This window comes from Peromyscus eremicus, chromosome 7, assembly GCF_949786415.1.
Source record: "Peromyscus eremicus chromosome 7, PerEre_H2_v1, whole genome shotgun sequence".
In the NCBI taxonomy this organism is placed as follows: Eukaryota; Metazoa; Chordata; class Mammalia; order Rodentia; family Cricetidae; genus Peromyscus; species Peromyscus eremicus.
In genome coordinates this window covers 46,346,955-46,372,085 of record NC_081422.1, presented here as the reverse complement: position 1 = coordinate 46,372,085, position 25,131 = coordinate 46,346,955, and the positions used below count along the sequence as shown (strand labels likewise).

Below are 25,131 nucleotides of genomic sequence, written 5' to 3'. Positions count from 1 at the left end.
ATATGATGTGGGGAGGTTCTTTTCTGGTGTTCTAAATGCCTTGTAAACCTAGATGGACATTTCCATAGATTTGGGAAAATTTCTGCTATGATTTGAGACGTGTCTGTTCATATAATATGTCCATATATAACTGGATTGTTGTTTATTTTTTGAGTTCTTTGTAGACAATGAATATCAACCCTCTTGTACAAAAAGAGCTGGCAAGGGTCTTCTGTTTTGGGAGCTGTGTCTTCACTATGGTGATTTTTTTCTTCTGTTGTTTAGAAGTTTTTGATTCAGTTCCAGTTGTCAATTATAATTATTTCCTGAGAAACTGGAGTTCTGTCTAGGAAGTCATTACCTCAGCATGGATGTTAGGGTGTTTCTGTTGCATTTTCTCTTAGCCATTTCAAAGGTCTTGAGAGCTTTTGACTCATCCAGAGTTGAATTTAGTACAGAGTGAGAGATAGCGAGCTAGCCTCAATATTCCACACGTGGATATCCAATTGTTCTGGCATCATTTGTTGAAAAGATTGTTATGAGTTTTTGTAACCTTTATCAAGAACCTGATGGTTGTAGCTTGTGAGCTTATGTACTTCTATATAAATCTCACTTATATACATGTGTATATTATATATAAGATATATTTAAAGTCTAGGATTCATGTATGAGAGAAAATATGGTATTGTACTTAATGATTTTCTGTAAAATCAATTTTCCCACAAATATCATGATTTCCTTCTTATTTAATGTTGAACATACTACGTATATATGCATATATATATCACATTTTCTCTACCATCTATATGTTGATGTGTAACTAGGATGGATTTCTTAGGTATTGTGAATATTGCATCACTAAACATGAATGTACAGGTGTTTCTACAGGAATAATTAGTCCTTTGGATATACACACAGGAGTGATGTAGCTGGGTCATATTGTACATCTCATGCTAAGTTCTGATGGGAAATACTTGTGATCTCACAGTAGTCTTAATTGTATTTCACTGATGGCTATAGATGTTGAACACTTTTGCAAATATTGGCTATTTCTGTTTCTTCTTTTGAGAACTGTCTATTCAGTTCTTTAGTCCATTTATTGACTGGAAGATTTGTGTTTAATTTTTGCAGTTCTTTTATATATGGTATATATTGATTCCTTGAGATATAGTTGCTAAAGATTACTTTCCATTCTGTAGGCTGTTCCTTCACTCTTCCACTTAGTTTTTTCCCCCCATGTAAAGCTGCTTCTTAATTTAATGTAATCTCATTTGTCAGTCCTTGGAGTTATTTTCTGTGCTACCAAAGTCATTTTCAAAGAATCCATGCCTTTGCTGATCTTAAACTATCATTCCTCTATTTCTTTCTGGCAGATTCAGCATTGGAGCCTTTATAAAGTCCTTTGCTGGGGTGTCTTTCTGTAAGCTGTGAATGTGTGTTGCTCTGATTTGGTTGATAAATAAAACACTGATTGGCCAGTAGCCAGGCAGGAAGTATAGTTTAGGTGGGATAAACAGAAAGGAGAATTCTGGGAACAGGAAGGCTGAGTCAGGAGTTCTCAGCCAGACACAGAGGAAGCAAGATGTGAAGGCAGAACTGAGGAAAGGTATCAAGCCATGTGGCTAAACATAAATAAGAATTATGGGTTAGTTTAAATGTAAGAGCTAGTCAGTGGTAGGCCTGAGCTAATGGCTGAGCAGTTTTAATTAATATAAGCCTCTATGTGTTTACTTGGGTCCAAGCGGCTGCGGACTGGTGGGTGAGAGAGATTTGTCCTGACCATGGGCCAGGTGGAACACAGAAAAACTTCAGTTACAGTCCTTCATTTATGTTGAATTGATTTTTCAAAGTTCAGGATGAAAGAGATGATATAACTTCATTCTTCACATTCCCCTAGTGTTATTTGCTGAAGATGCTGTATTTTTAAACAATGCATGTTTTTGATACCATACAACCATTTTTGACAAAGCACTGAGTTTATTTTTGGGTCTTGTGTTCTAGTTCATTGGACTACATGTTTATTTTTGTGCAGAAGACCATGCTGTCTTTATCACTATACTCTGCAGTAAGTATACTTTGAGATCAGGTGTTGAGAAACTTTCAGCATCACCCTTGATGTTTAAGATGATTTTGACATTTGTGTCTTTTGTGATTCCATATGAAGTTTAGGATTGTTTTTATTTTTGAATAATGTGATTAGAACTTTGACAGAGGACTGTGTTGAATCTAAAGACCTCTTTCAGTAGTAGTTAAGATAAAGATTCTGCAAAGCCATAAATACGAAGGTCTCTCAATCTTCTAGATTTCAACTTACTCAGTGTTTTCAGATTTTCATTTTTCTTTTAGTCTTTGTGATGGCTATTCTTGGTTGTCAACTTGACTATACCTGGAATGAAATAAAATCCAGAAATGGAGGGCACACTTGTGATCCAGATCTTGAGGCAAGAAGATAACATGCCTTTTATCTGGGTCTTGAGGCTAGATGACATACACCTTTAATACAGACCTTGAGGTTGGAAGGCACACCTTTAATCTGAGCTACACTTTCTGCTGGAAGCCTATATAAGGACAATGAAAGAAGGAAGGGTTTATTCTTCACCTGCTTGCCCTTGCCTTGTCAGCATATTCATTACAGCTGAGACACCCAGGCTCATGGGTCTGAGCAGCTACTAGATTCTTGGACTTGACATTCACAACTAGCTATTGTTGATCTGGAGCCTGTAAGTCATTCCAATAATGAATGAGAGGAAGAGAGAGAGAGATTCATTCCATAAGTTCTGTGACTCTAGAGAACCTTGAGTAATACAGATTTGAAGTTGGTACCAGGACTGAGGTATTTCTGTGATAGGCCTGATATTGTTTGGAGTAATATGGACTTTGGTACTTTGAAGTAGGAAACCAGTGAAATGTTTTAAGCACTGCTTAGTGGGCCATACTGGTAGGAATATGGAAGACAGTGGTGTTGAGTGTTATTTGAACTATCAGAGGTTGGATCAAGAGGTTTCAGAGGAGAAGAATTTTAGTATGTTGTCCAGATCATTCTTGTGATATTTTGGTGGAGGAAGTGGCTTGCCCTTGTCTTCAGAGTTTGCCTAAGGCTAAAGTGAAGAGTTTGTAATTAATTCCATTGGCAGAAATCTCAAAACAGTCTAGTGTAGACTCTGTCATGTGGATATTAGTGTTAACTCTAATGAAGATATATAATGAAAAGGAGCAAGCTGAGCAAGGAAAAATATTTGAGGAGAAAAAGGGCCCAGAAAGTGGAATGGAGCTAAATTTTCTGTTCAAAGAAATTAATGCATTAAGAAATGGAATAAAGTGAGTGGTCAGTGTAGCTAGAGTTTTCCTGCCTGGCCCACAGTCAGGACAAATCTCTCACCTGCCAGTCCCACAGCCGCTCAGACCCGACCAAGTAAACACAGCGACTTATATTGGTTATAAACTGTATGGCTGTGGCAGGCTTCTTGCTAACTGTTTTTACAGCTTAAATTAATCCATTTCTATAAATCTATACCTTGCCACATGGCTCGTGGCTTACCGGCATCTTCACATGCTGTTTGTCATTGTGGCAGCTGGCAGTGTCTCTCTGACTCAGCCTTCCACTTCCCAGCTTTATTCTCCTCCTTGTCCCGCCTACACTTCCTGCCTAGCCAATGGCCAATCAGTGTTTTATTTATTGACTAATCAGCAACACATTTGCCATACAGAACACCCCACAGCAGGTCAGGGCAAGATTCCACCCAGCTAAATTTCCAACTTGTGAAAAGGAATTAGAGCCAGATGTGGTGGGGCATACCTATAATCCCAGCACTGGAAAGGTAGAGGTTGGCAGAGCTGAGTCTGAGGCCAGCCTGGCCTATAAAGTAAGTTCCAGAAAAGCCAAGCTTAGGCAGTGAAAGACAGAAAGCTGGAGAAGATGTATTTGAACAAGGGGGTCAGGTTTCAGCCCCAGCAAGCAGCAGAACCTGGCTGCTTTGGTTACATGGTTCTGGCTTTAGAGTAAGGATAGATGAAAGGAGTTATGGGATAAAGCCACTGAGACCAGGTGTGTGCCAGGGGTGTCCTTGAATGGAGGCCTACTAGAGAGGCCATTGTGTGAAGCTGTGAAGTTGAAGCCTGGATTGCCTTGGAGAATCCAAGATGTTAGAGATACCAGAGTCGTGGGATACCTGCTGAGGATAGCTGCTAACAGGGAGTAGAACCAGCCCAAGAGAAAGAAGTGTGTTGCAGTCAACCAAGCTGAACAGAGTTGGAGATCTGAAGAGTGTTTTATCATCAGACATGGAGCTACAGAGTTTTGAATTTGCCCAGCTAGTTTTTGGTCTTGCTTTTGTTTAGTATTTCCTTGCTATGCTCCCTTCCCTGCATTTTTGGATGGTAATGTATATCCTGTGCCATTATATGTTGGAAGTATGTGTGTTGCTAGAGATTTGCCCACAGTCAGGGCAAATCTCTCTCACCTGTCAGTCCCACAGCCACTCAGACCCAACCAAGTAAACACAGAGACTTATATTGGTTACAAACTGTATGGCCGTGGCAGGCTTCTTGCTAACTGTTCTTACAGCTTAAATTAATCCATTTCTATAAATCTATACCTTGCCACATGGCTCGTGGCTTACCGGCATCTTCACATGCTGTTTGTCATTGTGGCGGCTGGCAGTGTCTCTCTGACTCAGCCTTCCACTTCCCAGCTTTATTCTCCTTCTTGTCCCGCCTACACTTCCTGCCTAGCCAATGGCCAATCAGTGTTTTATTTATTGACTAATTAGCAACACATTTGCCATACAGAACATCCCACAGCATATGTGATCTGCTTTTTGATTTTGATTTTTACAGGGGGAATACAGTTAAGAGATTGCCATGCATCTCAGAAGAGACTTTGGACTTTGAAACAAGTTTGAGACTGTTATAGACATAGGGATTTTTGAAGTTTGACTAAATGCATTATGATATGGCTATAAGCCTTTGAGGGCCAGGGAGTGGAATCTGGTGATTTGAAAGAAAATAGCCCCCAAAGGGAGTAGTACTATTAGGAGGTGTATCCTTGTTGGAGGAAATGTGTCATTGTGGATGTGGGCTTTGAGGTCTCTTTGTTCAACTTCCCGTTGCCTCTGAGTCAAGATGTAAGGACTCGCAACTCCAGCACCACATCTGCCTGTATGGCACCATGCTTCCCGCCATGTTGATAATAAACCTCTGAAACTGTAAGCAAGCCACCTCAATTAAATGTTTCCTTTATAAGAATTGTCGTGGTCATGGTGTCTTTTCGCAGCAATAGAAAACTCTTAAGACAGTCTTTCACCTTGACGGTTGGTTTATCCCTATGGTTTTAAGCTATTATGATTGGAATAGTTTCTACCATGTTCATTATTAATATCTAGGAAAACTAATGGTTTTTATGCTGATTTTTTCAGAGTTCTGATGCAGTCCTTGGGTTATTTTATGTGTGGGGTAATTTGACTTCCCTTTCCTTACTGGTATTTCTTTCATTTCTTTCTCTTGTCTTACTGCTGTAGCTAAATACCTTAGTATTTTATGGAATGAGTGGAGAGTGGAGACACGTCTCCAGATTTTAGAGGGAATATTTTGTCCTCCCCATAACCATGTTGATTATAGTTTTCTTTTTAACATATTTTGTTATGTTCCTAGTTTTTGCAGGTTGTTTATCATGAAGGATGTTAAAACTTTTGTCAAGTGCCCTTTTCTGACTCAGTTAACATGGAAATCATGTAATTGTATCTTGTCTTAAAATAGATTACCTTTGAGTACATTGGTTGAGCTTTGTATCTAGGGAGTAAATGAACTTAGTTATGACGTGTATAATATTCTCAATGTGTTCTTGAATTTGATGTAAATTTTTTCAACAAAATACTTGCACATCTATGTATGTTCATTAGATTGGTCTGTATTTTCTTTATCTAGTTTTGTTATCATGTAATGTTGCTCTATTGAATGAATTTGGTAGCATTTTCCCCTTTCTACTGCACAGTTTGCATTTTGGGAAGCATTGGTTTTGGATCTTCCTTAAGTCCAATAGAATTTTAGCAGCAAATCTGTTCAGTCTTGTGCTTTTTTTTTTAAGGCAGATTATTGTCCCAGCAATATTATTTTACACACATGTGCACATGCATACACACTTTATTCAATTTATAATTCAATTTTAGAGATTTATGTGCTGTGCTGAGAATATGTAATCCATGGCTGTTGGAAGTTTGTAGATCAGTTCAATCCAACTGATACAGTGTAGCTCTAAAGTTTTTGATTTTTTGCTGAATTTTGTTTGGACGACCTATTGAAAGAGGAGAGTGGGCTATTTAAATCATCCGCTCTCACTGTATTATGGCCCATCTTACCTTTATGCCTTGCGGTGTTTGTCCTGTGGAACGAGGAAGCTGTAACATCGAGTGCAGAGATTGAGTCTTCTGGATGAATTCTTTGCGTAAAGGATGCTGATCTCTTTTCTGAGTTGTTTCCATTTGAAGCCTACTTTACTAGATTTGGGAAGAGCTGTGCCAGCTCGTTCTTGACTCCCATTTGGTCAGTTGATTTCCATCTTTTGACTCTCCCCTTCTGGTGTCCCCCCCCCCACACACACTTTGCACAGCCAACTAAAGTTTTAAGGACTTCAGAGATAACACAGCTATACAGCTGCAGTGTGCTTCAGACTCTAGCCCACCTGTACCTTTTAAATGCTGACTGGAGACTGCTGCATTTAGTGTCATTACCGAGAGTTGGCCATTTCCTTTTTTTGTTTTGTGGGGTGTGGACTAGTTATTTGCTGATCTAGTCTGTTGGACTTGGTGCATTACTTCCCAGCTCTCCTTTGCTCATCTATTCCTTTCACAAAATACTACTCTTTTCTGTGCTCTGGTGGATGAAACCTTCCTCTGTGTAGTTTTCCTCTAAGTATTTTCTTCCTGCTGGCTTAAACGGATTGCCTTACTTTGTACTTTCCTTGAGATGTTCTTATTTCTCTAGTAATTTTAGATGCTTTCTGTCAGTATACTAATGACTGGCAGATACTTCTAGGGTTTGAAATACATCATCCCATGCTTTATTTTATTATTGATAACAGCAGATATTATTCTTATGGTAAACATGTGTAAGAGTTTTCTCCTTATGGCACTAAACATTCTTTGCTTGGCAGTTTTACCCTGTTGATCATAGCTTACTGGGGAGTGGTTCTCTGGTTTTGTCTACCTGGGATTTAAAATGCCTCTTATGTTTGAATGTCCATTTTCTCTCCAGGTTTGTGGAATTTTCTGCTATAATTTCATTGAATAAATTGTTTCATCCCATTCCAAGGCATGCCTACCTGGAGACTGCTCCCATCTTGTCTAATGCCCTTGTGTGTTCTACCCAGGTAGTGGTGAGTGTAGTGCCCCTCAAGTAACTTCGTGGTGCTGGTGGAGACTCCCAGTTCAGACTTCTTTGCCACATTCTGTCTATCTCTGCAGTGTCTCTCTTCTGGCTTTCTGCATACACTGCACTTACTCAGCCCTAGCTGTACCTCCACAGCCTGGGTGGCTCTTTCCAGCTGCAGTTCTAACCTTGACTGTGTCTGGAAGCAGGTAGAACATTCCCTGGGTAGCTACTGCTGACCCTGTTCTGGAGTAAATAACATGCTTTTTTTGTGGAGAAAATCCCATTAAGGCTGATTTCTCTTTTCTTAACTTTTCTCTAATAGGGACTCCTTTTTTTTTTAAAAAAATAATTTTAAATCCTGACTCTTCTACTGTAGTCTCATAGATGGTTTCTAATGGTTGATCTTCCTGAAGTCTTGCTCTTTGAGGTCTCTGTGATTCTCTTTCTTGGGTTAACTCATCTAGGGCTTGCCTAATGGGTTTGATGTGCCATCCAGGAAACTTATTAGCATTCACATATTTTGATATCCTATGCTCACAATTATTCCATTGGGGGGGGAAACTATAAAATATTTCCTTACACTTGAAAATTGTAGGCAGCAATAATCTTGGTTCCTGGATCTTGTGGAGAAGGAATAATTCTTTATAGTACCCATTTTATTTTCTCTGAGTAACAGACTATCTCAGAAAGTTTTAGCCAATTTATTCAGTTCTTACACAAGACGCTGCAAAGATAATTTCTAAATTTAAGTTAATGTAATCTAAAACACAAATGAAAACAAGTAGTATTTAAATCTTAATGTCTACAAACCTGTATCTTATATTGCTATGTGAGGTAAAAAATCTAAACACTATTTTTACTTTGACAAATGAAAATACTGAAAAACACTTTTAAGTCATCTAAAAATGTATATGTGCCCGGATGTTGTCTAATAGGAACACAAAGAACAATATTCGACTCCAATAGTATCAACAGTTTGTGTATATAAGCAAGATTTCAAAACCAAAGTTTGCAAATTAGACCTCAGACTAGAGCCTTCTGCCAGTTCTCCTAGAAGAATTCACATTGTATGAAGATGATTTTCAGGGGATTTCCTGTATTTAAAAAGGAAAAAGGAAATAACACAACATGAAGGTGACTCAAGAACAGAAGGGCTCAGAGTGGGCAGCCCAGACCTTGAGAGATTTCTTCCTTTCACAGGGAACTTTGCTTATGAGAGGACCTCACAGCCAAAATGAAAGAAACTGAAGCAAATGCTTTACCCAAATTTATTCACAGTATAAAAATTACTGGAGTATTCCTTTTAAACAGAAAGAGCTTATTGGGTTGACAAACTAGAACCTTCTGATTCAGTGTTATGACATGCAAAGTAGACTATAAAGAAAATAGTTACTAATATTAGATTGAGTCCTTATTAAAAGTAAGTTTCTGTTTCTGTAAAATTTAGATAGAATTTAGTGTGTGTGTGTACGCATGCGCGTGTGCACACATGCGCACATGCACACACGCACACACACTGCAGAAATACAATTAACATTTGTGAAAGTGTTGTTTTTTTTTGTCATTCCTACCTACCTTGTGCAAATACGTTTTTCTAGGTTCTGAATCCCTTTGAAACAGTGGTTAAATTTATACAGAGACCACTCGATAAACCTCAAGAAGTCAGGGATATAGTAGTCATGAGAAACATCATACTGCATAAATTACCTCAAAGCACAGATACCCTGGTGTGTGTATAAAGTCAACTGGGTCTCTCATCAGAACGGTCTAAAAATAAAAGAAAATCTCATACACACAATCAAACTGAGCTGATATTTCTTTTGGCATATGGACAAACTAGTCCACACCACTCTAGAAATACAATGAAAAAACACAATTTCTGACAAAATGAGGGACTGTTATGTATAAAACATAACTTACTTGGTAAACAAGATTTAAAAATATAAAAAGGAAAAACAATTTCACTCCTTTTTTTCCCCCTAGAAAAACTATGAGTAAAAACTTAAGGCCACAACTCATTATGTATGAAATGTTCAACTCAAAGGGAGCTCAGGCTTGCTGAGCAAAAGAACTCTCCGCAGTCAGTATTTCTCTGTGGGACTGTTAACTGCAGGATGACATTTTATTTAACAGACAGCATGGACTTTGTACATGCCCATTATCAGTGCCTTGAAAACCAAACAATTTAAAAGTTAGCAGCAGTTTCTGCAAGGTACAAAAATACACATTTGTTACATAACACGGTAATAAAATTTGTCAAGATATATTATACAAACTCATAGCATTTGAGATAAAGAATCAGTCTAATATATTATAGATTGATGGAGTCTAATAAAATGACATGTCTGTCTTCAAATCATATAATATTTTACAGCAATATTAACAGACTATTCACATTGAGTATCATGGGGGCATCTAAGGAAACAGAGCCAGAATGGTTGATGGAGAACCTTACCAACTATTTTCTTCTATGCTTCAAACTGGGTGGACAATTTTCTACTGGCCATTATGAAAGAAAAAAAAAAAGCCAGAACTCTTTAGTTTGTTCAGGAGGCATTCTTCCAGAGAGATAGTCTAAGCCATAAGATCTTCATTCACATCTTGCAGTTCTGACAGTAGTGTGCCCTAAAGGGAAGGGTCGTCCTGCTAACTTTATATATTGATACCACAAAAGATACATATGGATACTTAGGAGTCTTCATATGGAAGTGGTTGGTTACAAGGTGGGATCTAGTTCACAGCTGATTGAGATTGCCAGTGTCATGAAGGAGCTCTTTGGACACAGAGTTCTAAAAGATAATTATGATAGGGCAAACAGGGCCATGCCCCTGAGAGGTAGGTGGCACTTCTGTAGTTAATACTTAGATGGTTCTTACCCTACAACTGACAAAGCAATGTTTGGGAGAAGGGAACAACATCTGCCATGCGTTTCCTGGTGACTGGTTGGGAAATAATTTGGGGATAAGCTAGTTTTTGTGTGAAAAGTCCTTTCTACAGTAGATTCATGAGATCACATAGACTCTAGGCAACTTCTAAGAGGTGGTGAGTATCTCAAATGAAGGAGGATGCACATCTACTTTAGGACACATCCCTCCATTTCATCCTAACTGACAAGAGCTTACTCCTAAGGAAGGAGACATCCTGGTGTAGCCTTGAAGGTAAAGAGAGGAGAGAAATCCATGATAAACTTCTGGGGTCTAAACTTTGAATATTTATAAACCACAAACCATTTGGAAAAGTTGGAGAACTTCGGCAAGAAAATCTAAAGACAGTGACCGTCAAAGACAGCCCAACGGCAACTTCATTGTGTGTTCTACTCAATAACCTTCCATCCCGTCAATCTCTAATCAATAGCAATCTGTGCAATGAAAGGATAATTGACAATTGTTCTTTTGTTCCTCTTGGTTGACTGTAATCTAACAAGCAGTGACACAGAGGAACATCTCCACAGAGATGCCAGATTGAGAAATGATACTCGTGGAAACAGATAGGCAGGGTTGCTGCAGGAAACTGCCATGAATCAAAACGAGGTGTGATTGATAGAGAAAAGTGTCACGTGGTAACCTGCCGCTGAAGCCTAAGTCAGTGGCCTTTTCTGGGACATCTTAAGTATCGAAGGATCCAACTTCCTGATTGGATACATCTCTACCCACGTTGTCTTACTGACCTCAGCACAGTAAGAAGCCTTTCTCAATTACATAAATGTTGCTACCAACATGGCACAGAGCATGGCATCTCTAGTTTCTAGCAGCCTTGCCTCCAAGATTAGTCAGCCTGGGAAAACTGCAAAATCGTTTCTCTCATTCTTATATGGCTATTTGTTTCCTACACTACTAAAGCAAATGTTGTCGGCGGGTCCCTTCGTAAGCAGGGTTAAGATACATTTCTGAACGCATTTTAGCACAGGCGCTGTGAGGAGAACACCAAAGTGAGCAATCTTTCCTTCTTTGTCTGTCTATCTACATTTCTGAAAGATGTGGATCAATCCAACCCTAACAGAAAAACAAACAACTAACCAAGCCACCCACTTAACAAAGCTGTGCTGTCATGGTGCCCATAGCTCTTTAATCACTAATTTTCTCTACTCTGCCTTTATCAGTGAGCTGGTCCCTAAAATGACCCTGTAAAGACACATGACTGGGAAAAGCCACGGACTTAAAACAGGGACATGTTTTCCATGATTTCCTTAGTGAATGTACATGCTTTTCTGAATGACTCAGTGGCCCCTTTCTTGCCTCCTTGTTCCATGGCATAAAGATGGCTTCTCTCTACTATTCTCTTGGCGTGTCACTGATCTTCGTTTAAGGTACTCTGGTCTTTCAAGACAGTGAACTCACAGACTGCTGACCCAAGCAGGCTTAAATGAAGGACATGTCTTCTGTCCTGTCCGTATCCTAACAGCTCAGAAAAGGACTAACCCACACTGTAACAGGAAAAGCCTTTCAGAACTTTATATGATGAGACTTTTTAACCAACAAAGAAAGTGTCATCTTAGCAATGATTGTCCTCGTGCTACCTGCCCCGGTTGTCTTAGGAAAGGGGTCATACTAATTATTGTCTTTGTTTTGATTAGCCCAGTTCCTGTTCTTAAAGATATCAGATTGTTTATTTTGATATCAGATTCTTATTGCAGGTAACTGTCTTTGGCTAAATGTCTTTCCCCATCATCACAATCTGTTGTAGACTCTGCATCTGGGCTGGCCACATCCTCCACAGTCCCAAGATTTGCTGAGGCTACTTCCCAGGGGCTATCAGAAGGGTGCTGCCCTTCACTCTCTTCTCCTTCCTGCAACGTCATACAAAGCTTGAGTCTGCTCTCCAGCAGGTGGGGTGGAGAGCGGGAGTGTTGCTCTGAGTCCTGACAGGCATAAGAACTGCACCCATGGGCTGTCTGTGCAGCTCCAGGTCCTTCATCCGCCCTTAGGTGTATGCCATCCTGACTCTCTTGCAGAGAGTCAGCCTCTGGAGTACCAGAAGCATGTGGAGGTGACTCCAAAGGTTCTTTCATGGAACAGAATTTCCTCTCCTCTGGTCTGGCTGTCTTTGTTTTCTTTTTCAGGGACCAATTTTTCAAAGTGACCAAACCACTTCTCAACCATGCGCTGGGGTGAAGAGTTACAGAATGCATTTGGGATGGCTGCTCTAGGGTACCTTTTCTTAAATAAGCCAGATGGCTGCTGGACTGCCCCATGGAGGGACCAGGCATTCCAGATATGAGGCCAGGACCGTGAAAGTCAGGAGATAGCTCTTCCTGTTTCCTCTGAGCCTGAAAAGTGCAATCTATTGGAGAGGAAGTTTCGGTGGGTGTAAACACAGAGTGTTCAGAGATCTGAGAGAAAGCGCTGTCCTGGGAGCTTACCGATGAGCCGGATGGGGACGTGCCTGGGGAGGAGAGACTAGAATAGCTAGCCCTTGGGCAAAGGTTCAGTCTTGGGGGCAAAACCTTCTCAGTGCTTTGGTGTGTACCACTGCTCTTGCCCACCTCAATCCCCATGACCAAACTCTGATTAATGAGCTTTTGCCCCTCAATTTGCAAAGATTTATGCCTTTTGAGATAATCCTCTTCTCTATGCAAGAGGCCTGTCTCACAGCTGGTTTTATGTTGTTTCTTTGAATAGATCCCCCTGAGATAGGACAGTTTGTAGTTTTGGTCCTCTATGCTGGGTTCTGAACAGCGCCGATGTACCCGTGAGCTCTTCCTGGCATCAGCTATGTGTGGTGGGGAGAATCTGCATGTATCTGCATCAAAGGGTTGCTTCCTGGGATGATCCTGGGAGGACATGTGACTGTAAGATGCCACAGAAATGGCCACCGGCTTGGACTTAGTGAAAGATGTCACTTGATTTCCTTCATGACCAGACAAGCTTTTCTTCTTAATCTTTTCATTAGTAGCATTTTTCTTGCTGATGTCAGTGCCTGTGACTGAACTCTGTTTAAAACATGTCTTTCCCCCTTTCTTCAGGGTCTGGGTCTGCTTTAGATAATCTTCATCCTTTCTAGAAAGCACGGCATCGCAGCTGGACTTGCGTAGCTTTTTCTGGTAAAACTCCCGGAGATAGGAAAGCTTTGTGTCTAGATAGTCGATGCTGGGCTCTGAGCAGCGCCGGTGCCGCCGCAGGGCTTTTGGGGCATCTGCTGCAGCTGCAGGCAGGCCGCTGGGTGTACCTGGGCCAACTGGGGCCCTAGTGTGTTCCCCTAGTGAAATCTTCCTGTAGGCTACGAAAACATCCACTGGCTTGGACTCCAGAGGTTGTTTTGTTTGAATGTGTTCATCTTTAGACTGATCTAAGTCAAAATCACTCAGGGTTAAAAGGCCTTCTACCTCAGGCTGTTCAAGGTCATAGTCACTGAGGGTTAAGACAGAGTCCATGCTTCTGCTACCCTGGCCAAGTTTTTTTACCAGGTCACTGCATGGAGCATCAGCATCCTCATTGAGCTCATTTTCCAAGCTGTCGTAGGAGGAGTCATTCATTTGGAAGCAAGACATATCTGTGGGCAGAAATGAAACCATGGTCAACATTTTTACAAATCCAGCATGAAACCATGCTGGTTCTGTGTTATTTTCATGTGTAGAGTTCAAATTTCTACCTTCAAGAAGGAAAGAATCTTTAAAAAAATGTAAAGTTCTGTGTGCTGAGGGAGTTGGCGGCACGTGAGGCCAAGGCACGCGTGAGGTCAGAGGACAACTTGCTGGAGTTTGTCCTTTCCTTCCACCATGCTGGTCCCCAACAGTAGGGAATCAAACCCAGGGTGTCAGGCTTATGGGAGGTGGCAGTGGCCATAAGTACTTTCTCACTAAGGCACCTTAACTGCCTGAATCTTTCCATCATCTCAAATGTTAGTGCTGGAGGCAAAAATCTTCTAGGAGTATGGATTCACCTCAGTTTCTAATGAAGTGACTTTTTCTTAAGGTAAGACTTTCTCAAAGCAAGGATATGTCCTAAAATGAGGAAATAAGGAAGAGTAAATAAGCCAGTGTCAGGCAGACGTGGGTTTTGAGTAAGAGTCTGTCTTCTAACACGGTGGTGCTGCATACAGTTATACAAAACACACTCCAGTCTCTGTGAAGCCTTTCACAAGGCTCTTTAAAGTTAGGCCATAGGCTATTGCTTTGTTTGACTCTTAGGATGTTGTAAAGTTTAAACATTGTTTATATTTTGTAGATGAAATACTGATGCTCGATGACACAAAACTATAGACTGAAGGAAGTATAGCAGCAATTGGTGTTCAGGAATTTCTCTTATGGAGGTTGTATGTCTATGAATTCAGACCTTCTCCCCACACCTGACCTCAAAGATGCTAATTGTTTCAAATTGGGTCACAGCACACTAGAATTCTGAGGTCCTAGAGTACACTAGGGGTGGTCGGTGGGGGGAGGGTAAGAAGCACCCCAAACCAGGACTTCCCCTACTTCTCTGGACCTTTGATTCTAGTTTCAACAACAGAGGTTCTAATATATAGTAGAGTTCCTCTGTTTATTTAAAATAAAGATTCAAATCTCCAGTGTACAATTTGTAGGCTGAGCCCTCATCCATGTCTATCATAATCTCATCACACTGACCTATCAGCACGCCTTCTGAGGAAAGACTGAAAACCCTGGGCCCCACTGACCCAGTCAGAGGCTCTGGGACAACTGGTCTCTGTGTCTTCATAGACAAATACCTAGTTCTTACCAAAGGTGTTCTTCACCGTACCTGAGGTGTGCTCTCTACTGTCGCCTCTCTCAGAAAGCTCCCCCAAGAGAGAAGTGATTTCTTCTCCAAATATCCTACAGCAATTTTCAATCAGAAATTGTATAAGAAGTGAAACCTGTGCCCAATGAAAAGAATTCAAGTGTTATTATTCATATAACTCTTATGTCACATTTCATATACACATCCTGATCTTAGCCACAAAATGCAAAATAACAGAGAAAAGTATTCAAAAGGGTATGAAAACCCCACTGCCAACTGATAATACTTTAGAGAGTAGTTTGGGCACAGAACTGAATGTGAGTCAGCAGACTACAATTATATATGATTTTGGTGCAACCCTAACATTTTATATCACTAGTTCCATCTTTTAAATTAGGGCAATTTCAAGCATTCTCCCTCCATAGGGTGTTTGGGATGGACAAACATACTTTGTTATTAAAATTTATCAAATATCAATAATAAAGACTTATACAAGGATTTCTTGTGTAAAGGACAAGTTGCTGTAATTTTGGAAGAGGGCTCCTCTGTGGGTATAGAAGGAAGAAGAGGGACAGGCAGACAGCAAGGAAACCTGGGCTACTTCTGACTAGTCTCAGCATGGCTCCCTACTACCCTCCTTAAGTGGAGGTGCTTAGGAGGAGGGGAGCGTTTATGAGGGGCTCTGTGCTGCCAAGGAGATGGACAGGACAGGAACTGACCTATAGATTCTTTGCCTCAGCAGCTGAGACATGCTGTGAATGAAAGGAAAGGTACCCCACACCCTTGATCCACAGCCAGACCCTAGCGGGGTGGGATGTCAATCTCTACTGTGTCATTTAAAAAGGAATCACAGTAAGGAACTTCCCTAAAGATTGTGTAGCTGGCAAATGTTGGCACTGAGAACTGAACTCAAAGACCCTGGTTTTTAAAGGAGGGCTTTCTTACCACTTGTGGTTTGAATTAGTCCTACTCTTCAGCCTCCTTAAAAGGAAAAGCGAAGTAATAATTGATTTTTTTTAAAAAATATGTTCACCTTGCTATAGTCTACCAGGAAAGAAAGGTCAATAAACCCACACAAGGAAGTCTACTTAAACTATTTAAGAAACTGTGTTTCAGCACACTGTGAATTTCAAATGTTTCAAAATGGGGAACTGAAGACTCAGGACATAAAATGAAAAATGTCATTACCTTTTTTGTAAATTCATTTTCTAGTTCTGGACTGGAGGAAGTAGGAGGCCAAAGAATGCTTGGAGCGATACACACTGCTAAGTTAAATGCAGTCATCTGATTAGATAAGGAATGTTGTTCAATGTTGTGTAATACCCCAAACAGATACCTTAGGAAAACAACATTGGCTCTGGGAAGCTGATCTAATAGCCTAAAGACAGAAAAATGCAGGACGTTTTATTAAGAACCGTGTAGAGACAGGCACCCTCACTTCACCTGCATGGGGAACCATGCAGATCAAAGCGGCAAACGGCAAACCAAGAGCACAGTGCAGACACACAGCTGATGGGTGGCAGTGTGGGGAGCAAGGGGCGCTTAGAAGGTAAGCACTGGCAATTATTTTTCATATCTTGTCTTCATAACTCAATGAAAATGTAGAAGAATGCATAAAATATGTTGCCTGTTATATTTCCAAGGAAAGTAGTACAATGTGTTTTAACTCAGACAACTCCTGCAACATTCTGTAATATTCCCAAGCAAACCCACAAAAGGCATCCTGATAAGATTAGAGCTCTCATCTACTTCCAGGCAGGAAGGCAGGAGTGCTATTTCTTGGTGAGAATCCAAGTCGTAGCCATGAAGACTTCAGGTTTGTTCTGGGAGCCAGGCTCTCCCACTCGGATTCCAAAAGCAGCTGTGCCCCCCCATTCATTCTCTATCCTATGCCCCTATCATTCTCATGTTAGTCAAGCTTGTAAGTATTCTGTTTCCCACTGTTTTTATTTTATGTAAGTGATAAAAAGTTTTAAATGATCACTCAACAAAACTTATTTTTACAACCACCCAGCACACACACACACACACACACACACACACACACACACACACACACTACTCTCTCTCTTTCCCCCTCTCTTTCTGTGTGTGTGTGTGTGTGTTACTTTTTCTATAAGAACCTACAACTTGAGGAAATAAGGTACTTTGACATCTGTTACCCAAATAATAGAGGTCTTTCTTCAATACAATGGAATGACAGTGACTCCAGATCAAAGACCCTGAAACCAACCAGAAGATGACTGGGTGTATTCAGTAGGAGATAAAGCATTTAACACATGCTTTCTGTACTGCACTAAGCCTTCGGGCTACACTTCTATATCAAGTAGTAGAGCAGTGATAGCAGTGCATTCAGATACTTGGCCTATGGAACTATATTCTGACAGGAGGACAACTGACTGACCAGCATCCTTGGCCCAGAAGAAAAGCCAACTTTGTAGCTATGTGCAAACTCACATCAGCACATCTGACTCAGTTACTAAAACCTGGGGGTATTCTGTAATCTGTGGTGAGTGGGTTATATGGAACATCTTACTGGTACTGTCATGAATTAACTTCAACAAAAGTTTTTGTTTACCTCATTTGCATAAGCGCCATAATTTCACATTAAAACTAAACAAGTGATATTTGGGATCCAAACTTTTTATAAACTAGAATATTGCATTTTTTCTAATGCACATTTCCTTCCTACATATTCTCTTACAATGCAGGAAATATTCAGGAACATGGGGTGATGAATTCTACAAGGAATCTCACTGGATGGCTCTAGATATTGCAGGGTTTTCTGTTTTGTTTTTTTTTTCTTTTGAGTCTCACACTGTAGCCAAGGCTGACATGCAACTTGGCAGTAATGTTCCTGCTTCAGTCTCCTACGTGCTGGGATTACAGGTATGAGCCACCTGCAATCCCACCACACTTGTCTCAGACATTATATATATATATTTTTTTTTTGGTTTTTCGAGACAGGGTTTCTCTGTGCAGCTTTGTGCCTTTCCTGGAACTCGCTTTGTAGACCAGGCTGGCCTTGAACTCACAGAGATCCACCTGCCTCTGCCTCTGCCTCCCGAGTGCTGGGATTAAAGGCGTGTGCCACCACCGCCCGGCTGACATTATATTCTTTATGGTGAGTCTGAGACTCTGTAAATCCCCTTTCCTAAGACACTTCTCAAGGAGTTAACTGCCTTCCTATGGTGCTCTAATCATACCCACCAAGTACTTTTTTTTTTTTTTATAGCAATGGTTGTACTGTTATAAACATCCATTTTACCTATCTATTCTACCAAACTTGGGGCTTCCTGGAGAGAAGGGAATAGATCATGTTCTTTGCATGACTTCAGTCACCAAATAAATACACTAGGAGTCATCTAGTGAGGCAGATACTTCCTCTATATGAAGATCCAGCAACCAACGGACTGATGGATTTTAGCTTCTATCAGATTCAGATAACTAGAGGTGTACAATATAATTATTTCATGTTAATAAGATTAGGGAGAAGAGGCTTGGGGTGTGGTTTAGTGGTAGAGTGCTTGTCTGGCATGCACAAGGCCCCAGGTTCAATCCCCAGGACGGAGAAAAAGGATAAAAGAATGAAAAACAACTTAGAGGCTATTGAAATGGCTCAGCTGGTCAGGGCACTTGCTGGCAAGGCTGGTGACTTGAGTTTGATCCCTAGGACCTGCAAGTCTGTCTGTCTGTCTGTCTGTCTGTCTCTCTCTCTCTCTCATACACACACACACACACACAAATTTTAAAACCAGAGCGAGAGAGATCAGTGACAAGAGAAACAGCAAATACACAACTGTAATCTTGTACCCCATGTATCTGATAACTGCCATTATTTTAATAGAAAAGCTTATAACATGCAAGTATTTTAAAGTGTTTTTTTTTCAGACTCAAAATCATTACCTTTGAATTATATTAATTTTTTCTTCATCGTTTCCTTGGTCCATTACACAGACCCAGTGATCATACAGATCTGATGAAAAAATACTCTCCGGGATATTTCTCAGAAAATCCTAGGTGGGAAAAAACAAATACTTGAATTATTCTCATGAAAAATACATGTTGAAAAAAGAGCCCTGTCAACTCCGCTGAGCAGTGTACATGGAAGCATGTAAGTTGACATCTTTCTCGGGACAGATTGGAATAATCAATCCTGGACTAATATTGAAAAAACAGAAGGCACCCTGTTCAGTGGAAACTTCTAGCCTGTAGACATTTTAGCAAACTAATGTGATTGGATATGGCAGTATACCACCTCAAATCCTTCCCTCTCCCTTTCTTTAAAATAGCAAATTCAAGGAAATGTACCAATTATCTGTGAGTGCTGTAATTTGGCAATCATTCATCCCACCCCTCTATATGTACTTATTCATAATGGCTGTGTACTGCTTGATATATTTGGGATACAGAAATGAAACAAGCAAGTGGCTATGACCTTAGAACATTGTATTCCTGTGTTGGCGCACAATGACATCAAGGTACTTGGCTCATTCTTATTACACCCCATGGAAAAGTACTTATGTATCTGAGGAAGAAAGCATCCAATAGCTGGGTTCCAGGGATGAGGGTCAGCCTGTGTGCCTTGTGTAGAGCAAATGCACATATCCACATTACATTATCTTTTCTGCCAAGACAGCTGGTGGAGATGGGAGAAGAACCAGACCATGCCACAAACAGGCTAGAAGCACAGGTGTTTGCTGTTTGGGGGTCTTTGTTTACCAAAAGCTAAAAAACTGAATTTGGTTCTTGCAGAGCAGTGGCATTGGTTCTGGGCCACCTGCCTCTGTCTCTTCTGGAATGGCACTAACAAGGCTCAGCTCGCAGTCTGATAAATCAGCATCAGGCAGGGAGAACTCAGTTTGGTGCCGCACCTGGCTAACTTCACAGGTACCTCTTTACCCCACAGAGGCAGGTGGGAGTCTGGAATGAGGCATATTAAAGTCATAATTACTCTCTGCAGCTTTTAAAGGTCAACATACAACTTGATACTTCTGTATCACAGAAGCTCCGATAATGTATTAAGATGAATTAGCTGATAATGTGGGACTCTCATTCACTGCTTATGGGTTCTGTTGGGGGCAGGAACAGACCCTTAGCCGCTTTGCATATATGACAATGAAAAGTCTAAGTCAGCACAGCCAAGGCTGTTACTGAACTGTTGTAAATGTGTCATATGGACTATTAAGAGGGGACAAGGGAAGCCAGTCAACTGTAACCAGATGTCAAGATAACTTTACAGACTTTGTAGATGTGCTGCCTCCTTAACCCCAAAAATGGTGGTAAAAAAGTTAAGAAAGATGGATTGCCTCTGCCTTCCTTTGTTTTTATTCTTCAAGCACAAATGCACCTACACAACGTGACACAAACATACCCTCCCAAAGGCTGCCTCTAGTTGTCATAATTCCAGATCAATCACAGCTGTGGCACTGAAGAGTCGAAGGGGTAAAATCTGTTACTTCAAAAATGGGTTAGCGATTATAAATCTCTGTTTAAATCCCAGTGGAAAAGGCACTTATGATCTGTCTTAGAGAAAAACATCACTGAGTCTTCAACCATGCTGGAGAGAGAACTTGCGATGTGGCAGTGCACTCCCCACAGCTGGAGCAACATGTTATGAAATCAAACATCACAGGGGAGGCGGATGGGGAGGCGACTCTGAGTTACAACGACAGACTTGCTGTGTTCAATGACATGCCTTCCTTCAAAACCAGAGCCTAAGCCAACAGAACTTTCTGGTTCACGTGGGATGAGTCTGTGGACTGATGAGCTTCCCCTGAGGCAGGGAGGCCCAGAGTCACACCATCCTGAGCAATTTGTGTTCAGTGACAGTCTGAAGAGCTAAACTTATATTTAAGCAAAACCAGGTAAGTAAAAAAAATTAAAGATCTAAATGACTTCCGACTATTTTATTTATTTTTTTAAAGCTATGTACAGAAAAAAGAAAACAAAGGCTCCAGCTTTATCTTCTTCCCTAAAACCAATTGAAGTAGATGGGAATAAAAACCACAATTACACAGTGACGAGATTTCAGTTATGTGGAACCCACTTAACCAGAGTCTTCAATCATTGGGGCAATTTTTGTCTTTCACTTGCTTTTACACAGAAAATATTCCCATAAGCAGAAGCACAACTCACTTAAGGCCATGCTTCTTTGGAATTTATTTAGCAGAAAATTTTAGGAAGTGTGGTGCTGTGACATAGAGAGCGAGGGATTTTTTTTTTTTAACCATAACACAGGCTGAATCTGCCTAAATTAAGGAGAGAGACAAAACCCATTTCTCCGGAAGAAGGAAGAACTGACGGTACTTAACTAGACAGGTATGTCAAAGACAGATAAGGTTAAGCATACCATGTATCTGTATTATCCTGGGACTGAAGAGTGATAGAAACCTGCACAAGAGATTGGATGGCCCTAGCTCACTCTCCAGAATGGTATTTGTTTCTGCCAAAGCCCACAGCAGAATTTAGACACAGCCCATCAAGAAACAACAGGGGGTCTCACAAGCCATGGTGCTGACTCTGTCAGCAGCTGGCCACTCAGCTGGGGCAGGGCAAAACAAGCCATGTCCACCCTATGGCTCAGATGACCCTGGGGCCTTCTCTACCCCTGACTCAGTGCATCCCAGCCCTTTGGGAAATAGAAGTCTGAGGTGGGTCTGCAGAGACTATTGCTGTGGTCAAAAGATCTCCTCACAGCTTAGTTCTTGTTTCTTTTCCAAAATGATAGGACATTTCTAAGAACATTCTAAGAAGAGAACATGTTAGAACTTTCTAACTGTGGTGAAGGTGCGAAGGCCCAGCCATCCCTGCTCTCCTGCATGAGGAGTTACAGGAGCGGGTGGGTTTTTAGGGGGCATCAGCAAATCTTGTTTTAGGTTAAGGCTAATGTATCTTTATTATGGCAAAGTTATAAAACTCTTTCAGACGTTTAATACAAGTTCAGTTTTGAAAACTTGGTCTTCATTAGGAAGGTAGAGAGTGAGGAACTCAGAAAAGCAGGATGTTCATTGTGGTAAATGTCCTCTGTGTGTCCTGATGATGTTACACAGTTTAACTGAAGTTTGCCTTTGTGCCTGGGGTGGTAATGAGCTGACTATCATGAGGGAAAAACAAGAGTCTATCTGGTTGTTACATTACTGGTGTTGCCTTCAAAGTCCAATACTGGCTTTGTGAAATTGTTTAACTTTTTTTTTTATTCCAAATCTATCATGGTTCTTTTCAAGCAGAACTAATGTTAATAATGGAATGAATTCTGCATCTATAGCTAAGTCTGGGGTACACAGTGGGTGAACTATCCTTACCTTTAGTACAGATGCTATCACAAAGATGGATTCACAGTCAAGGTGGACCTCAATTCCAGAATTCAGTTTCTCTTTTAGCTCTCTGCAGGATTTCATATTGGCCGACTGCCTGAAGATGCCTTTTGTGAGAGGGCCTTTTTGGTTAAGAAAGGAAAGCATATCCTGTGAGGAAATAAATGAAAATGGTACTTTACACACCAGCACAGGAGCGGGTACTAGCCTTCTGTGGCTGCCAGAAGGCCAGGGTATGTAAGCACTGAAGGACTGGAGCTGGATGGCTACATATGATGTTTTTAGGACATAAAATGGTTATAACCAGAGACCAGGGAGATAGTACCCAGTCCAAGAAAAAATGAGTTCATGAGACTTACTGTATGACATGGTGGCTATAGTTAATAAGAATATAGTCTTAAAAGTTTCAGAGAATCGATTTTAAGTGTTCTCTAATTTTGCTTTCTATCTGAATGTCTTCTGCATCCAGTATAGAAGATAATGGTGTGTGGGGACAAATAGCCATGAGATCAGGAAGCCAGTTATGTCCCTGATTTCCTGTGCAATCTGGGCTGAAGTCTGAGTTTTACTTTTGAATTTATAGAGTAAGGATGATAACTTTACTGTGGAGGATAAACAAGATAATGAAACATCTGTCATAGTGCCTGGCATTTATGGATGTACAAGGCATGAGATTCCAGAGTGTAGTGGAGCAGACTGCTTAAGGGATAATGGAAACAGAACAAATCTTCCTACTAGTGACCATTTTATCTATCAATCGGAGACTATTCAAACTCAGTAGTTATTTTCTGTCCTATTCTAGTCACAAACAACTAAATACCAGAGAATATATCTTGATGCTCAACATGTGAGATATAAACAAACCCATGTTTAAAACCTTATAAAGCAGTAGGATGATGATTTCTGAACAACAGAGTTGGAGAATGGATCTGTGGATTTTCTGATGACATAGAATACTATTGCTAGCTCATAACAAGTCGACTGGGTTCTCTCTTACTACATCTCCCTCAAGATTCTGCAACAAGGAAATCTGACTTTCAAATTTTGAAGTAAGGGTAGAGATTCTTAGCTAAAGCCAGGGGTGTTTACGAACTTTCCCTTTAGGGGACAGACACACCAACTTCCTTCCCCACGAGTTTACAGACTCCAGTGGCACTTACCAAGATAGGTTTGGGCAGATTGTCATTCTCACAAATATCTGGTAAAGAAACTCCAAAGAGCTGTCCTGGCACAGGGGATGTTGGTGACATGGGCAGGTTGTCCAGGTGAGTGCTGGAACCCCGCCAAAAAGCCCAGTTGATGATAGAGCGCCTCCTTCTAAATGTCTTCTGGCCAGAGTCTAAGAAGTGAGATCAGGAGGAAACCTGTGATTCACTCAGACTTATTTCTACAGTTTGTTTTGTAGTTTACTCGTTACACTATCTCAGAGAAGTGGTTATGGAGGTTCCTTGTCACTGACAGTGCTAGTTATGAAATTCTATTAGAAATATTTGGCAAATTAAGGAAGAATTGGCTTCATCTAATCATTTATGGGGTAGATCACTGGACTGCTGATTTGAGTTTTGACATTAAAATTTAAAATATAGAGAAATTACATTTCTTAGGCTGCAGATGTAGTTCAGTGGTAGAGTAACTGCCATGCACAAGGCCCTGGGCTTCACCTCTAACACTGTACAACAAAGAAAAAAAACACTCCTCTCTCATTGAACTATAGCAACTTAAAGCAGAAAGTACTTTACATCAACACATATATTTATAAATTTTAAAGATGAGACAGGCATTATAAAAAAGCTGAAGAGCGAATTAGGTTACAATTAAAAAGTGAGAAAGAGGAGGAGAGGATGGCAAGATAGAGGAGGACTGAGGGAGAAGGAAGAGGAGTCATTTTTGTTAGGTTTCTAGAAACAAAGAATGCTTTGTGATCGGATGTCTCATTCCACTGAGAGCAGAGACAGGAAGCTAACGTCTTAGATTTGTTTCCCTTCTCAGTAACTGCAAAATTTCCAATGTATCTTTTTCAATACACAATTTCACAAAGTGTGTTTAAGGCAGTATAGATGCAGACTAGTGAGACCCAGCAGGCCCCAGGGTAGTGGGGTGGAAACATCTGGAGAGAGACCTATTTGGATTGGCTGGAAGACCTAGGGATTCAAGACAGAGGCAGCCACAGCCAGTGATAGGTAACGGCAAATACCAGGAGGAGAGAAGCAGAGTGGAAGCCCCAAATAACCACAAGTAAAATCTGCTCACATCTCTGGATAATACCTAAAACAAGCATTCATGACACAGATTCAAAACAGCTTGCAATGAACTCAGATCTGAAGAGCCTTCACATCCACTCACTGTCCGACTTCCAGGGAGAGCACAGGGAACCAACTGGTCATTAAACTCTGGGTTATAGCATTTCTATTCAGAAATGATGTTCTGCTGTCCAACACTGGCTAATAACAGAATATGGTCAGGAGATAATCCAAGGAAGACATGGTCAGCAGTCTCAAATGCTGATTTCAAAGAACCCTTTGTATCATTTGACTATGAAGTAACTCAGCATTTTCTTTCTTCAGAATAATCTACTTAAACCAAATACAAAACAAGCCAAATTGTGGGATGGTAAAAAAATGAGCAACATTTTACCAAACAGCATCTTGACTATGGACCATCACCCATACTTATCTTTCTTATGCTACTGCAAGTAGGAAGCACAATGAGATGTGAAGTAAGTGCTCTTGACAATGGAGTCGGGAGCCTACTTCAAACTGTTGGTTCACACATCCATTTAGACTTTCCTGTTTCCTTAA

At 40.7% G+C, this 25,131-nt stretch overlaps 1 protein-coding gene across 1 annotated transcript in view; it reads right to left on the bottom strand.

Annotated features, from left to right (window-relative positions):
* Positions 1–8,029: 8,029 nt before the first annotated feature.
* The window catches only part of Arhgap20 (Rho GTPase activating protein 20), an 85,798-nt gene continuing 68,696 nt past the window's right edge, over positions 8,030–25,131 (bottom strand). The window contains exons 10-15 of the mRNA XM_059267880.1: positions 23,494–23,672; positions 22,322–22,483; positions 18,924–19,033; positions 16,206–16,395; positions 15,039–15,153; positions 8,030–13,833 (exon numbers count right to left, since the gene is read on the bottom strand). Coding sequence (XP_059123863.1) covers positions 11,969–13,833; positions 15,039–15,153; positions 16,206–16,395; positions 18,924–19,033; positions 22,322–22,483; positions 23,494–23,672 — 2,621 coding nt within the window. The 3' untranslated portion in view covers positions 8,030–11,968. The remainder of the gene's footprint in view (positions 13,834–15,038; positions 15,154–16,205; positions 16,396–18,923; positions 19,034–22,321; positions 22,484–23,493; positions 23,673–25,131) is intronic.